The sequence below is a fragment of the Anser cygnoides genome, chromosome 24, assembly GCF_040182565.1.
Source record: "Anser cygnoides isolate HZ-2024a breed goose chromosome 24, Taihu_goose_T2T_genome, whole genome shotgun sequence".
Lineage (NCBI taxonomy): Eukaryota > Metazoa > Chordata > Aves > Anseriformes > Anatidae > Anser > Anser cygnoides.
In genome coordinates, this window is record NC_089896.1 from 6368636 (window position 1) to 6385250 (window position 16615).

Genomic DNA, 16615 nt, shown 5'->3' on the forward strand with positions numbered 1-16615 from the left:
TGCGGCGGCAGCGGGCGGCGTGAACGGGGCCGGGCGCCATGGCCGGGGCGGCGGGGAGCGGCGGGGAGCGGCTGCGGGCGGTGCGCACCGAGGGCGGGGGGCGGCCCGGCGGGACCCCCGCTCCCCGCCGCCGGGGGCTGCTGGCGGCTCCGAGCCCCGGGGCTGCCGCCGCTACCGCTGCCGCCGCCGCCGCCGCCGTCGCCCCCCGCCCCGCCGGGCCCCCCCGGTGCCGGCGGCGGCTGCAGAACTGCCTGTACAACGTGCTGGAGCGGCCCCGCGGGGGGGCCTTCGTGTACCACGCCTTCATGTGAGTGCCGCGGGACGGGACCCTCCGGGTTCGGGGGGCCGCGACCCCCCCGGGGGGTGGCGCTGAGAACCGGGAGACCCGCGGGGCGCGGGGTGCGGGCTGCGGAGCTTCCCCACGCTCCCACCGGGGTTCTCCGGGTGAGCGCCGAGCCGCGGAGCTCCGGTACCGGGCGGGCAGGGGGCGAGCGCCGAGCCGGGGAGTGCCGAGCCCCGGTGCTGAGCGGGTGCTGAGCCCCCGACGGCTCCCCCGGTGCCGCGCTGGTGCCCGGGGCTTGCTCTGCGCCGTGCTGGGGGCACCCCCGGGGCACCCCCTCGGTTTGTCCCCGTCCCCTGCGAGCCCGTGGGGACCCTCGGGGACGGGGGTCTCGCGGAGGGGGCGCGGGGCACCTCTGGGTGCCACCGGGGACCCGTCCCCTGGGGTAGCCGTGGGGCAGGCGCACCCCCAGTCCCCAGCTGGCACCCCCTGAGCTGTGGCTGGGTGGGATGGGGGAGGCGAGCAGGGGGGCTCTTGTCCCCGGTGAAAGGCTGGCGGCGGTGCCCCTCGAGCTGTGCCCTCCGTGGTCCCCAGCAGTGCTGGTCCCCAGCATTGTTGGTCCCGGGGATGCTCCAGGAGCTGGGCCCTTCCCGGGCAGTGCCGCCGCTCCCCAGCCCCGCCATCAGCGGACGCACGGGCTCAGCTCGTGGCTGAGGGGTGAGTTCTGCCCCTTGGGGTGTCCTCAGGGGGCTGGAACCGGGCTGCGGGGTGCGCCCAGGCACCGGGGGGCTCCACGCGGGGCTGCTGGAGGGGCTGCGCTGGCTGCCCCCACCTGGGACCCTGCTGGGATGCTGCTGGGACGCTGCTGCTCCCTGCCCGGCCGTAGCCGTGCAGAAGGTGATGTTTTTCCCCCAAAATCTCGTGTTGGCTGCGTGTACTCGGTGTGCACCCTGCGACCCTGCTGGGCACGGCTCCCCACAGAGCGAGAGCCCCAAATTTTGGTTCCCTGGCTCCGTTCCACAGCGGTGCCCGGTCGTTAGCGGGGTGCGCGAGCTGCAGCTCGTTAAGAGGCAGGAAAGTGGGTCTTGCGTAAGTTAGCACTTTGCGATGGCAGGAGGAATTTGTCACTTGATCGCAGGGCACCTGAGCTCCCTGGGGAGCCAAGAGAGGAGCCTGGGGCCCATTTGTAACGCCTGCCGACACCTCCGCAGTGTGCTGTGGAAATAATACCTACGTTGCAAATGCTGCCCTCGAAAGCTTTTCCTGCGGGGAATTAGGGATGGCAGCCAAAACCTCCTGGTACGGGAGGGGGGGGCAGACTTTTTTTTGGCGTACTTGCCGGGCTTCTGCACTGGGATCCTCCAGGTGGGCCCAGGCATCCTCCTCCTCCTGCAGTGCCTTCTCCCAACGTGTGTTTTTCCCCCAAAACAGCAGCACCAGACCGAGCGGGTCCCCTTGCAGAGCCATGGAGCTGCGGGTCCCGCCAGGAGATGGTTTTGTCCCCGGTCTGTGAGCCCCTGCTGTGGCTCGGGGCAGCTCCCAGGGGCTCATCTGCTGGGGCTGGACCTGGCCAGGGCCACAAAAGTCAGTCCCGAGTTGCTCCCATTGCCATGGCTCCGTCCTCGCCATGGCTCCATCCTCCCCCGAACTGCAGGTCGGGGTTTTGTTAAAGGAGATGCAAGCACTGCTCACACCACATATGCGGTCGTCTCCTGCCCTCGGGGCTGAGAGCACCGGAGTCACCGGGATGGGGACGGGACTCGCGCCCTTCCCCAGCTCCACCTGCACACAGGGGCTGGGGTGCGCGGCTGTGCCTGTGCCCCTGTCCCTGCCGGGATGCCTGGGAGCCCCAAAAGCCCAGGAAGGCTCCGTGGTGGGCGTGCAGGGTGCTGCAAGCTCTGTAAGACTTCCCGGGGAGTTTGGCTCACTTCTGGCTTCCAAATTTTCTCTCCCACGGCAGATGGGAGCTGTGAAGCTGTTGCAGCGCTGGGTGCTGGCGTTCGCAGGAGTGATTTGTGTGCCTCAGCGCCAGAGGAGTGGGTTTGGGAACGAGGAGGACGGCGTTACCCCTGCTTGTTCGGGGGACACTGAGGCACGGGAGATGCCCCAAGGTCGCCCAAGGTCGGGGCAGCGCCGGTCCCAGGACCCATCCACGCCTGCGCGCTGCCTCCCCCAGCAGCCTGGCTCCGAGACAGGGCTGAAAACGGCTAAAATGGAAATACCCGCTGAGAAGCGGAGTGCTTCCCTCCTCTGAGCAGTTTAACGTCTGGGAGCACGTAGCAGGGCTGAGCTGATACCGCTTATTGGAAAAGTTCAGTCTCCTTCTGCCGGCAAATTGATCCCAAATAGTCCCCGAGTGGCTGCTCGGGGCTGGGCCGATGCTGGCCCCCCTCGCGGGGTGGGTTTGTTGCTGGCTCATTTTGCAGCCCCCTCGTCCTGCCCCAGGTGCAGAAATAGAGCCGAGGCGGGCGGTGGTGGCCCCATCCCCTCTGTCCCCTTGCTGCGGGGCTGTGCTGACCACACCGAGCCTGGGCTCGGCTGGCACCAGCTCTAAATGGGAGCTCCTAGCCCGGAGCTTACAGAGAAAATCTGGGAGCGTGACTGGAGCCTTAACCGACAGGCTTTAGAGCCAGAGGCATATAAAAGCTTCCTTTTTCGATGTCCTCCCTCCATGTGCATCGCTGTGGTTGGGGGGAGCTCGCTGAGGAAAGCAAAGCCCCGGGGGGAGCGGCGCCCTGCCCTGGTGGAGACAGGGCTCTGGGTGCTCATGTTGGCAGCACGGAGCGGCACCAGGAGCTCAGCTCAGCACGCTTCCACCCCTTAGAGGAGCGCTTTAATAAAGAACACTGACCTGGAGCGAACTGGGGAAGACCGAGCCAGCAGCACCGGTAGCATCCTACAACCCCTGCCCGAAGCGCAGCCCCCAGGGCAGGGCAAGGCGCGCGCCTCCCCGTGCCGGCTGCTCTGGGAGCACCGGTGGGACGGTGCCAAGCTGGTGTGCCTCTATTTACCCCTCCTGGGGAAGTGTCACCCCGTGCCTGGGGCTGAGGATGGGGCTGGGACGTGGAGGGAAAGGGCAGCGCAGAGCTGGAGGGGGCGCGTGGTGCCCCTGGTTTGGCTGCGGGGCTGTGGGCATCCCTGCTGGTGCTGGGGGGCACGGGGGGCACGGGGCAGCACTGGCGGGTCCCTCGGTGTGCCAGCCGGCTGCTGGCTGGGGAGCAGGCTGCTGGCAGCTCCTGGGCTTTCTGCTCCTGTCCTGTGATGGGAGAGGCTGCGGGGAGTGGGGTGGGATGGCTGCTGGCCGCCCCACTGCAGGGTACGGGGCTCTGCGGGGGACCCTCACCGCCTCCCTCCCTCCATTGCTCGGTGAGCAGGAAATCACCTTCCCCACGACGCTGGGGGTTTTGCCGCCGTGCTCAGTGCCTGCAGCAGCCCCGATCACTGCTTAATGCTTCGGCGGCGCATGGCAGGGCCCTGCCGAACCCACCTGGGGCCGTTTAATGGGCTGGAGCCCCAGAGGGTTTGCAGGGGAAATTGCTTCATCTCCTGCTCGGCGCTGGCTGTCCTCCGCCTGCCCGGTAAAACCCTCTGGTGTTAAGCTCCGGGCTTTAACTCGCTGTCGCTCTTGCTCTGGAGGGACCTGGCTCGTCCCCAGCCGCTGGCATCCCGCACGGTGGCTTGTTTGGGGGGAGGAGGAGGAGGAAAACCCTTCCTGCCCGACTGCTGCGTGCAGGTGGCCAAAATGAAATGGGACGGTGAGGCCAGGACCCTCAGCTGCTGGAGCTGTGCCCTTGGAGCTGGGGCTCTTCCCTTGGGGCCCCAGGGGACACCCTCAGGGCCACCCCCCCTTCCCCTTGCCCAAGCTTGAAATGGGAGCTGCGGATGGGGGGGGGGGGGGGAAATGCCAGGGGAAGGAGAAGGCGACGCAGCAGTTTCCTGAACCTGTCGCAGTGTCGCTGGGGCATAAAATGAAGTGACTATGGTGCAACGTGAAACTGCACATTGATTTCCTTTTTTTCTTCTTCTTCATTTCCCCTCTTGCTGCTCCTGCTGGACCCCGAGCGCAAGGTGCAGGGTTTGGGGCCTGGGCCTGGCTGGCCCCAGGGGCAAGGATGGGGGACAGAGGGGATGCTCTTGGAGAAGCTCGGGTTGTCTGTCCCCTGCAGCGATGCCCTGGGGCGAGGGGACGGAGTGGGGCTGAGTGCCCTGACCTCCCCCCCTCTGCCCCCACATGTGCAATGCCCTCGGGGGGTCTCATCCTGCTTCGCCTCCTCGGGGCTGCTCCTGTCCCCTTCCTGCTGTGCTGGGGTGCGCGGCCCCTCGGGAACGGGTCTGGGAACTCACTCCCTTTCCTCCCCCTCCCCTCAGCCCGTGGCTTGCCAGATGATTCAAGAGCGAAACTATCTCAGCTGCTCCGTGTGAGCGTCTTGGCACCATCCGCAGGAACCTTGTGACCGTTCCCCCGCCAGGGCGCGGGGCCGGGGGGCCGGGGGGCGATGCGGGGCACGGACCCCAGGCAGGTGATGCACGATGCTGCTCGCAGGCTCGGGCTCGCTCTGGCTGGAGCACGAAGGCCTCGGGGCCCTTGGCACCCACCCGAGGGCGCAGGGGTGCGCGGCGTGGCCCCACGTGGGGCTTGGCAGGGGAGGAAGATGCTTGCCTGGCCGTGCAGGGCAGCGGTGCCAGGGTTTTGTCACTCGTGCAGCAAGTCCGTGCCTGGCTGCCTTCACCGGAGCGCCCAGCAGGGAAGCACGGGGTGGGACATCATCCAGAGCCGCTGCTGGATGGTGACACTGGGTCCCTGCGTGGCCATGGGACGAGCCGTGCAGCCCGCAGCCGGGCTCCTTGTCTCGGCCCCGCTTGCACCCTGCGTGCCAGCAGCCCCCATCCCACCTCGCCCCCACGCACCCCCCGGGCTGCCCAAGCTGGAGGCACAGCGGCTCTTAGGGCAGCACCTTCCCCTTCCCAAGGGATTGGGGTCTGCGGGCACTGGGGTCGGTGGATCCACGCGGGCTGGGCAGGAGCAGCCACCGACCTCCTGCATGGCCATGGGCGAGTGCCCAGCGCGCTGCTGCGGCTCTCTGCGGCGCGGGACAAGGAGGCGGCCGCCCCTGCCATGGTTACAGGCACAAACAGGCCTGCTACACCGCCGATATTTATATCCCCGGGGCAGACAGGCCTCCTGCGCCGCCTCTCCTGCAAGGCTGCTGCGCGAGGGACAGGGGATTTATAAGACACGCTGTTTATACAGCTGCAGACGGTGCTCGGGGTGCTGAGCCTGGCGGGCTGGGGATGTGGAGAGCAAAGCACCATCCCTGTCCCCGTCCCTGTCCCCGTCCCCATTCCAGCCAGGCTCGGGTGGTTTTGTCCCACGAGCAGACTCGGTGCTCGGGGTGGGGGCGCCCAGCGCTGCCACCCAGCACCGCGGGGACCCGGCAGTGCCACGACGGTGCTGGGCTGAGCCGGGGCCGGCGGTGCCGCTGGTTCCTCTCCCTGCCGGGGCCGTGCCGGGCTCGTCCCCAGGCCGAGCTGTTTGCACTGCGGCGCGTGGTGTTTTCCTTCCGCCGCGTTACCACCGGGCTCTGCCGTGCCGCCGCCCGCAGGGGAGCGAAGCAGCGGGGCCGGGCACGGGGGTGCCCAAACCTCACCCCCCATTTCCTAGCCTCGCCAGACCCCACGGGGTGCAGCACCCGGGGCTGGAGCCTGTCTGCCCGGGGGTGTTCGGCCCGTGCTAGCTCAGGTTTGGGGGTGCTGGGGGTGCCCCTGGCTGGCCGGAGCTGACCCCATCCCATTTCCCTGAGCTCAGCAGCTTCCCCTGCTCCTTCTCCTCTCCTGCTGCTGGCGTGGCCGGACCGGCCGGGAGCATATGGCAGAGGCAGCGCTAATGAAGATTAATGCGAGGAGGTTCACTTTCTCCAACCAGACCCGCCCCCCCCCCCCCCCCCGCCGGGTTTTAATTAATATTTTGGGGCACGGCGGGAGGAGTGTTCCTGCGGACAAGCTCCTTCCCTGCAGGGTGTGGGGAGGCAGAGGAGGTGCTCCCGCAGCCCCTGCGATGCTGCCTGGCTGCAGCGCTTGTCCCCGTGTCCCCTCCTGCATGGGGGCATGGGGGGGCTGCGGGGAGCCCCTTTCTTGCCCCCCCAGCTGCCTCCCAGCACCTGACCCTCCCCTAAGCCGCTTAGGCGCTGCCAGCAGCCAGGCCGGGGCGCTTGCCCCAGCTTTGCAAGTTAATTCCTAGCAGGTGATGTGTTCCCACAAAGTTGCTTTCCCTGCCGGGCCGTGGGGGCCTCACATGATCTTGTCCTTCACAAAACCCCGCTGCGGGGCCGGGGGCCAGGCAGGAGCATCCCCCGGGGGGTGGCACTGGGGACAGGGGCTCTCGCTGTGGATATCCACCACTCCTGCAGAGTGGTGTTCCCGACCAGCTCGGTGCCCGTGCAGCCCATTGCGGTGCTCAGGGAGGAGGGAGCCCAGTGGGGCCAGCGTGTGCCAGGGATCAGAGACCCCCCCCCCTTCTGGCCCCGGCTTGGGCGAGAGGCACAAATCTTCGCAGGCTGGGAGATTTCTGCATTCTCTTCTGCTTTGTGCTCCGCTGCCCATGTAATTGCCTGCCAAATCCCAATTGTATAATCTTTACTGCTGATGGTGCACAAAGGCTCTGCCCTGGGCTGCTCAGCCAGGGCTTGGGTTTGCTTCTCCGGACGAGCGTCGCGGCGGGGAGCCCGGCGAGCTGCTGCTGCCCCCAGCTGCTAAGGGCAGAGCTGCTGCATGGGGCAAGGGCTCTGCTCCTCGTACAGGGGGCAGGGGCTGGCTGCAGCCCCTGGCCCCACAGACGGGGAGCACCTCAGAGCATCGCATGGGGCCGTGACGCCCCCAGCCCCTTCGTTTGGGTGTGTGTTGTTCCAGCTCTGCCTTCCCCTTGCCCTGCGTCCAGCCCTTCTCCCGTTTCCTTGCGTTTTTCTGCCGTCAGCCTCGTCTCCAATTTCCCCTCGTGGCAGTTTTGGGGAAGGGACCTGCCTGGCCCCTTCAGGCTGCTTTCTGACCCAGGTCTCGCTCTCGCTCCTTTTGCACCATCCCCACCAGCCCGGCTTCGTGCGGTGCTGCCGGGGACCTGGCCACGCTCAGCCTGGGGACCCTTGGCTCCCTCTCCCCAGCGCTCGGTGCCTGAGCCACCTCCCCTTGGCCTGGGTGCTCCCGAGGAGGGCACCGAGCATCCAGGAGGATACCGAGCATCCACAGGGCACCAAGCATCGTCCCGGCAGACACCGCTCCCCGTGGTGCCTTCCTGCAGGCGTGCGGGTCTCTTTTCAGCCCCTCAGCCACCCCGGGCAGCCAATTCGGCTCCAAAACTCCATGTCAGCAGCAAGAGGAGACGAGAAAGTGCTCTGAGCCGGCCTCGGGCAGCGCGGTGCTGCCGGCAGTGGGGCCGAGCTGAGCCCTGCACTCTCTGCAGCACCGCTGGTGAATCCCGGGGGCTTTGCTTGCATTGGGGAGATGGTGCAGGAGCTGGATGGGGTGCTGGGGCCACCCTGCTTGCACCACCAGCCCCTGTCCTGGCTGCCCTGGTGCTGCCCGTGGTGGGGCTCCACTCCCAGCTCTGTCCCCACTGCCCCCAGTGGTGCCCGGTCCGGGGGGCGCGGTGCCGGTGCCCCCGTGCCGTTACGCAAGGCGGCTCCAGCGGCGCCCTCTGCGCGCCATCACGTGGGCCGGTGGCACCAACCCTCCGCTTTCCATTTTTAGAATCGCTGGATCAGGGGAAAAAATGTATTTTTGGAGAGTTTCATTTGCTTCAGCTCCAGAGTCTATTTTTCTTTTCCCCTCCTTTTTATTTTAAATGGGCCAAAGCCCCTTTCGTCTTACCCCAGCTCTCGGGACAGGCAGCCTCAGAGCTGCTCCCTGCTGACTCTGCCCTTGGGTCTCGCCTGGCCCAGCCGTTCCCAAGTGGCTCCGCGTCCCTGCTGCGGTGGCAGGTCCCCATGGTGGCAGCGACAGCGGGGACAGTGGCTCTGGTCCCCCTTCTGCCTGGGGGGGGCCCTCCAGCTCCTGCCCTGCTTTTAATTAGCGGTTGTTTTGCCCGGGAAGAGGCTGCAGGGCTGCGGCAGAGCCTGGCACTGAGCCCCACGGCTGCTGGAGCCAGGCCTTCCTCCTCCTCCTCCCCCGTGTGCTGTGGGGTGGCCTGGGGACATGTCCCCATCACGGGGGTCCTGTGGGGCCCAGACCCTCTGGTGCAGCTGCCAGAGGGTTTGTCGCTGTGATTGCCTGGGGGGGAGGCACCTGGGTCCTCCAGCACCAGGGTGCTTCAAGCTGGCCCCTGGCCCCCTCCGCCTGCCCAGCAGCGAGGTGTAAAGCCCCCCCCAGCCCTTGCCTGTCCCCTGGGGACATTGCTCCCGGTGCTGGCAGTGGCAGCGGGGAGGCTGCGTGCAGGGGCCGGGCAGTGTCCGAGGTGACCCCTGCAGCCCCCACTCCTGGGCGAGAGGGTGGGGACGCCGTGGGGGGAGGTCTCGGCCTTGCACACCCTCGCCGTGCTCCCCCGGGTATTTCTGGGCATTAAATACCCCAGAACCACAGAACGGCTCGGGTTGAAGGGACCTTCGAGATCCTCCGGCTCCAGCCCCCCACCATGGGCACGACCCCTGCCCCCAGCCCCGGCTGCCCCCAGCCCCATCCAGCCCCTGGGGGCACTGCCAGGACCGGGCACCCCCAGCCCCTGGGGGCCGCCTGCTCCGTGCCCCACTGCCCTCGGGGGCCGAATTTCTTCCTCCTGCCCATCCCGAGCCCACCCCCCCCCGAGCGGGCGCCGTGCGGGACCCGCGGGCAGCGGCTGCCGGGGGCTCCTCGGGGCGCGCTCCGGGCGCAGCCCCGCACCCTGCGCGCTCCCGAGCCGCTCCCTGCCTCCCCCTAGGGGCAAAGCCCGGCCTCGGAGGCTCAGCCTCGGCCGCCGAGGAGGTCCGGGCTCCCCCCGACGCCTTCCCACCCCGTGCGCTCTCGTTGCAGCTTCCTCCTCGTCTTCAGCTGCCTGGTGCTCTCCGTCTTCTCCACCATCCAGGAGCACCAGAAGCTGGCCAACGAGTGCCTCTTCATCCTGGTAAGGGGGGGGGGGGACACCCGTGCTGAGACCACCGCAGCCGCCTGGAGACCCCCTTCCCAGCCCTCAGCCCGTGGGTTCCACCGCTGGTCGACGCCGGTGGCGATGCCACCCGTCCCGGCACGTCGGGGACGCTGCGGGGTGGCCTCGCGGCTGCGGGGTCCCGGCGGCTCGGGGCGGCCCCTCGGCGGGGTGGGGAGGCTCACGCCGCTGGGCAAGGCAGGGCAGGAGGGGCTAAAAAAGGCAACTTTCCCCCAAAGTGTCAGAAACGGCTGACGCCGGAGTTCGTGCGAGCGGTGGGGACTAAATCGGGAAGGTCCTTGTGACTTTCCCCCGAGTAAGCAGAACGGGGGCTTGTTTGTGCGGGAGGTAGGAGGACAATGCTGACGGAGGAGGAAAAGGACCCAGCTAAATTTGAGCTTGGCACAGGTAGGAGGGCTGGGCTGCTCAGACAGCCTCGACTGCCACGGCCCCAGCGTCTGCCGTGCCTGCCCCGCACCGGGAGCTCGGAGCCGTGTCACTGGGGGTCTCCTGAGGGGTGTCCTGGGGTCCCCCCGCTCCAACGTTTCCTTTTGCACCCCCAAACCCTCCCTGCGCTGTCCAGCCGCCCCAGCCCTCCTTGTTTCACCCTGCTTCTCCCCCCGCAGGAGTTTGTCATGATCGTGGTGTTCGGCATGGAGTACATCGTCCGCGTCTGGGCGGCCGGCTGCTGCTGCCGCTACCGGGGCTGGAGGGGACGGCTCCGCTTTGCCCGGAAACCCTTCTGCGTGATAGGTACGGGGTGTGGGGGTTTGGGGGCTTTCAGCGTCACCCAGGCCATAAAAACCCCAACACCCGACCCTCACGCTCGTGATAGGTACGGGGTGCGGGGATTTGGGGGCTTTCAGCATCACCCAGGCCATAAAAACCCCCACACCCGGCCCTCGCCCTCACTACCCGATAGATTTCATCGTCTTCATCGCCTCGGTGGCCGTCATCGCCGCCGGCACCCAGGGCAACATCTTCGCCACCTCGGCGCTGCGCAGCATGCGCTTCCTGCAGATCCTGCGCATGGTGCGCATGGACCGCCGCGGCGGCACCTGGAAGCTGCTGGGCTCCGTCGTCTACGCCCACAGCAAGGTGAGGGCAAGGCGAGGGGGTCCCGGTGTGCCCCCCACCCCGCACCCCGGCCCCGCTCACCCCGCTGCCCCGGCAGGAGCTGATCACCGCCTGGTACATCGGCTTCCTGGTGCTCATCTTCGCCTCCTTCCTCGTCTACCTGGCCGAGAAGGATGCCAACGCGCAGTTCGCCACCTACGCCGACTCCCTCTGGTGGGGCACGGTAAGCTCAGCCCCCATGGCCCTCCAGCCCTGGGAGGGGACCAGGAGGGTGGGATGGGGCCGCGGGGGGGGAGCTCCCTGCAGGGCCCCCCGTTCTCTGTCCCCGCGCAGGTCACGCTCACCACCATCGGCTACGGGGACAAGACGCCGCAGACGTGGCTGGGGCGGATGCTGGCGGCCGGCTTCGCCCTGCTCGGCATCTCCTTCTTCGCGCTGCCTGCCGTGAGTAGGGCTGGGACAGGAAGGGGGGGGCGCTCCCCCACCCCGCCACGTGGCAAAAACTGGGGAGAAAGGGGCAAAATCCACCCCCACGGACCCCATCCCCTCCTGTCCCCAGGGTATCCTGGGCTCTGGCTTTGCCCTCAAGGTGCAGGAGCAGCACCGGCAGAAGCACTTTGAGAAGAGGCGGACGCCTGCAGCAAATCTCATCCAGGTAGCACAATCCAACCCCGGTCTGCCTGACCCTGCCCGTGGGTGTCCGAGGGGTGTCTCTGCCTCCATGGATCCCCGTGGGGGGGACAGGAGGGACAGCAGGGGGGGCTCAGGCCAACCCCAATGCCTGGGGGACTCTCTTGTGCCCAGGCTGCGTGGCGGCTGTACTCGACGGACGCCAGCCGAGCGTACCTGACGGCCACGTGGTGCTACTACGACAGCCTCCTGCCCTCCTTCAGGTAGGCAGGGTGCAGGCGAGCGGCCGCGGGGGGGCTCGCAGAGGGTCCCTGCAGGGACGAGGGGACACATGGGGACGCCAAGAGCTCGGTGTGGACCGCGGGGCTGAGCAGCTTCTTGCTCAGCCCCAGGACGCCAGAGCCGCAGCTCAGCGGCTGCCAAACGCCCAGCTCCATCCTCCCCCTGCCCTGCCCTCAGCACCCATCCCACCGCCCCCTCTCACCCCATCCATCGCCTTCCTGCGGAAAGGGGACGGTGCTGCCGGTCGCGGGGACCCCACGGCCGAGGCGGTGGAGCTGCAGCCGGCTGAGAGCCAGAGGGACCCACGGGGCACAGCAGGGAGCCCCATGCCCCGTCCTGCAGCGCTCTCACCTCCCGAGGCCTCCCAAATGCTGCTGCCACGTGTGAGCGAGGACCCCGAAGCGTCTCCGGGTGCCCTGCGTGCTCCCAGCCCTGCCCTCCCGTCCATCTTCGGTTTTGCGTTCTGCTGCCGCTCACTTCTCGTGTTTCTTTGCCACGACAAATTTGTGATTCTGTTTCGCTCTTTATTTTTTTCCAAAGGCAGGGTTCTTAACAGCCCGGGAAGCTGTGCCTCTGGTTCCCGAGGAGATCTGGTGCCCCCGGTGCATCGCTGCCGAGCGCGGCGGTGGGCTCTGCGGTCCTGCTGTGCCGGGAGCCTCTTCTCCTGCAGCAGAGTGAGGACAGGGCCGGGCTCGATCCCTGCGGGGTCTGAGCCTCCCCCAGCTGCTCCAGCAGCACACGAGTCCCCACGTCACTTGGAGGCAGGTCCCTGCAGCAGGGACGCTTGTCCTGCCTGTCCCCTGCCTGTCCCATCCCAGTGGCGTTGCCACCACCTCTCAGCCGTGCAGGCTGCGTGGGAGCCCTTCCCCTTCCCCTTCCCCTTCCCCTTCCCCCCCCTCCCCTTCCCCTTCCCCTTCCCCCTCCCCTTCCCCATCCCCTTCCCCTTCCCCTTTCCCCTTCCCTTTTCCCTTCCCGTTCCCCTTCCCATGCCCACGTCCCCAGTGCTGCCACCCAGGCAGGACCCCCAGGTGGAGGTGGGGACGGGGTGGCCGTCCCCCACCAGCTGTGACACCGAGCTGCCCGCTCAGCCCCGCTGCAGACCCCGTTCCCATCGGGGGCAGAGGCTGCGGGTTGGGCTTCGTGCTCTCCCCGTGCCCTAAGGTCGGCTGGAGCTGTTAAGAAGCTGGTTTGTGAAAGCAAGCGCGTGCCCTGCCTTTCCTTCTTGTTTTGCTCAGTTGTGGTTTTTTTTGCTTTGTTTTGCACAGAGGACCTGCTCCAGCCTTGGTTCGCTCCCCCTGTTTGCTTTGCCGAGTTTTAATTTCTCCATGTTTTCATTTAACCCCGACCTCAGAGAGCTGGTCCTAATGTTTGAGCATTTGCACCGAGCCCGCAACGGAGGATTTAGGAATTCAGAGGTGAAAAAATGGCCTGACGGAGCCCCACCGCCGCCTTATCAGTCCTTCACCTCTGCCCAGAAAAGCGCCGTCCCCGCGGCTTGTTCAGGGGAAAGGTAGGGAGCAGCCCGCCGCGGCTCCGTGCTGTCTCTGCCCGCTCCTCTGTGTCCCTGCGTGGTGCCACCACCGTCACCGCGGCGGAGCAGCCCCCGGCCCCGCTGCCCCGGCAGCACCATGCCGGACCCCCCCCCCCCCGTGCCGATTTTTGCCCCGGCTGGTGGCCCCCCCGGGGGACCGGCCCCTTGGACGGACGCTGTCGCAACGCCGTGGAGCCCCTTGCAATGCTCAGCCCCAGCTCCGCCACGTGCCCGTGGTGCTGGGATGATGCACGGGGGTGCTGAGCGTGGTCCTGAGCTCCGAAGGCTGAAGAGCACCCGGGGGACCCCGGCGTGCCACCGAGCCTGCCGCCCCGGGCATCGGCGCTGGGCGCTTGGGCCAACGGCAGGGTTAGGTGGGGAGAAGGGGCTCTGCTCCACCACGGCCCCGTGCCTCGGTTTCCCCTGAGGGGCTGAGGGGGACCCGCTCCCCCCAGGTGGCCCCCAGAGGTGAGTATGGGGTGGGGGGCTCCTTCTGCGGCAGCACCTGCATCTGCACCCCAGGTTTCCTGGCCCCGCATCAGCCACCCGGCTGCAGGAGCCGGCCGGTCGGCCCCATCTCCACGAGCATCGCCTCTCATAACATCTCATCTTGTCTCTCTCCTCCCCCTCCTGCTCGCCCCCTGCTCTCCATCCCCCCACCTCCCCCCCAAACCTTCTCTGCCTCCCACTCACCCCGAAGCTGGAAGGAGGAGGACGCACAGCCCCACAAGTGCTTGAGCCTCAGGTAACGTTCGCCCCCGAGCCGCCTGCCCCGTCCTGCAGCGAGCGGGCACAGGGACCCCACAAGAGAAGGGGTGCAGGATCGGGCCCATGGCCCCCATGGGGTGCACAGGGCCGGCACCGTGCAGCCGCCCGGCCCCGCACGTGGCTCCCACCGCGCTTTTTTACGGAGCTGCAGGACTTTCCTCCGCGAGGCAGATGTTGGTGTTTATGCAGGACCTACACAAACAACGTCGCTCAGCTCCTTGCCCCCGCAGCGGGAGCAGGGTCTGCGCGCCCACGCTGCGGGGTCGGGCACGCTGCGGGGTCGGGGGGCCCTAACCCATGCCGGCCACCCCCTAACGCTGTTTCTCTCCCGTGTCTGCCCCGACCCCAGGCAGATGTTTAGTGGTAAGCCGAGGCTCTCGCGGACGTGGGCCACGTGGAGACGGAGGTACCGGGGCCAGGAGCCGCCGGGTGCATGGGCTCCGTGCGGGGCTGCCTGCTGGCCGGGGGGCGAGGCAGAGGGGCAGAGAGGGCAGAACAGGGTTGTCCTGCTGCGCGGGGAGGTGCTGCATGGCTTGGGCTGGGGGCTGGCTCACACGGTGCTCCCACACCCATGGTGGCCGTGCCTCAGTTTCCCCCTCCGCGGTGTGGCTGAGCCGTGCTGGGCTTGCCGTGTCCGATGGCATCAAAGTGGGGCACTTGGATAAACCCCGTCGCAGCCTGTCCTGCAGCCCGGAGCTCACAGGGAGCGACCCTTCCCCTTCCTCCAGCTGCGGGTGCTTGCGGCAGAGCTGCCGGCTGCAGCAACCTGCCCGGGTAAAGGCAGGAGCCCGGTGCCCCCAGCTCCTGGCTGGGGAAGTCGAGGAAGGCGCCCAGGTCTCACGGAGCCCCCGGTGCAGCGGGCGGGGGTCTCCCCACGCCGTGCTTTGCTCAGGACCCTCTGCAGCTTCGGCTTCCTCCGCACCGGGGCTGTGCATCGCGGGGTGAAGCTGGGCCCCTTTCTGCTCGGCCTCCTCGCATGTCCCAAAGCGTGCTTGTGGTCCCGCGTCACACCAGAGGCAGCACCGGGTGGTGTTTTTGTGTAGGTCCTACATAAATGATGTCTGTCGTTCCCTCCCCAAGCCAGCAAAGCTTGCGCTGGGGCTGCAGAGGGGCGGCTGCGCTCAGCCCGCAGGAGCAGAGCAGGAGCTGGGCGCTGGAGGAGGAGGAAGAGGAGGAGGAGGAGGATGGGGGGGCCTGGCCGGGCTCCCCAAACCCCCCCCGTGCCAGCCGAGCTGGGGCAGGAGCGGGACTGCTCCGTGTGGGGCCGGGGCCAGCTGCTCTGCTGCGTGTCCCCCCTCTGTGCCCGTCTGTCCCCTGTCTGTCTGTCTCCTCCTTTCTCTGCTCTCAGAAATAAAAAGGAGTTTAAACACCTCCTGCACGGGCATGCGGTAACGCCTGCTCCCGGCCTGTCCTGCACTCGATCTCGTGCCCAGTTCGTGTTCCGGGGGCTCTGCAGCCCCATCCTCCCCCCCCGTGCCCCTCTTTGACGCTGCCGTCCTCTGCCCCGCAGCACCAAGATGGGCATCAAGGACCGCATCCGGCTGGGCCCCCCCGGCAGCCGGGGCCGGCAGCACCTGGGCCCCCCCCTGCAGCGCTCCCCCAGCCCCGAGGACGTCCCCGAGGCCTCGAGCCCCAGCAAGGTGCACAAGAGCTGGAGCTTCAACGACCGCACGCGCTTCCGCGCCTCCCTCAGGCTCAAGCCGCGGCCCCCGGCCGAGGGTGAGCCCCGGGAGCGGGCTGGGGGGCGAGGGGTCCCGCTGGGGGGGGGGGGGGGGGTCCCCGGGCTCTGCCACGCGCTGCTCTCGTGCCCGCAGCCGACTGCCCGCCGGAGGACAGCGGCGAGGAGAAGAGCCCCCCCTGCGACCTGACCTTCGAGGACATCATGCCGGCGGTGAAGAGCCTGATCAGGGCTGTCCGGTGAGCCCATCCCAGCCCGCCTCCCCTGCATTGCCTCTCCCGTCCCCAAAACAGCGCTCGGGGCGAGCAGATGTCTCCGGAGAGGGGGGCGGCGAGCGGTGTCCCATGGGTGCTGGGGGCTCTGCCCCCCCCTACCCCGGTGCCCGCAGCCACCCCGCTGTCCCCGCAGGATCCTGAAGTTCCTGGTGGCCAAGAGGAAGTTCAAGGAGACCCTGCGGCCCTACGATGTCAAGGATGTCATCGAGCAGTACTCGGCCGGGCACCTGGACATGCTGGGCAGGATCAAGAGCCTGCAGACGCGGTGAGCTGGGACCCACAGGTGCTGGGGGGGGGGCTCTGGGTTCCTACAGGTCCCCCCCCCCAAGCCGTGCCCATCCATCGTGACGTGCAGGACTCGTCCCACAAGCCCCATCGCTCACGGTCTCCTGTGTCCCCTGGGGACAGCGTGGACCAGATCGTGGGCAGGGGGGGGCCCCGCTGCGGACAAGAAGACACGGGAGAAGGGGGAGAAAGCGGCGCCGGAGCCGGAGCCGGTGGACGAGCTGAGCATGATGGGGCGCGTGGCCAAGGTGGAGAGGCAGGTGAGGAGGGGACGGCCACCGGCAAGCGCGTCCCCGTCCCCTGGGGTCCCCCGGGGGCCCGCTGAGCGCTGCCCGCCCGCAGGTGCAGTCCATCGAGCACAAGCTGGACCTGCTGCTCGGCCTCTACTCGCAGTGCCTGCGCAAGGGCTGCACCAACTCCTTCAGCCTGGGCGCCGTGCGGGTGCCCCCCGGCGAGCCCGACATCACCTCCGACTACCACAGCCCCGTGGAGCACGAGGACATCTCGGCCTCCGCCCAGACGCTGAACATCTCCCGCTCGGCCAGCGCCAACATGGACTGAGGGGCAGCGGGGCAGGGCGGCGGGGACGGATCCGGACAGCCTGCCGCGGGGGCGCAGGACAGGGTGCGGGGGGCGCGGGAGCCCCCACGGCATCACCCAGCCCCACCGAGCCGCGTCCAGCACCGCGGTACTTGGACCTTGC

General features: G+C 68.1%; 1 protein-coding gene across 1 annotated transcript; it reads left to right on the top strand.

Moving 5' to 3' along the window:
• Positions 1-16615, top strand: KCNQ4 (potassium voltage-gated channel subfamily Q member 4). The gene is given in 15 exon segments (XM_066982629.1): positions 1-307; positions 9275-9365; positions 10013-10139; positions 10309-10484; positions 10561-10686; positions 10797-10907; positions 11023-11118; positions 11268-11356; positions 12727-12885; positions 15185-15393; positions 15489-15591; positions 15761-15892; positions 16036-16060; positions 16062-16172; positions 16255-16615. Coding segments are annotated over 15 exon segments (2043 nt in total). The 5' UTR covers positions 1-38; the 3' UTR covers positions 16474-16615.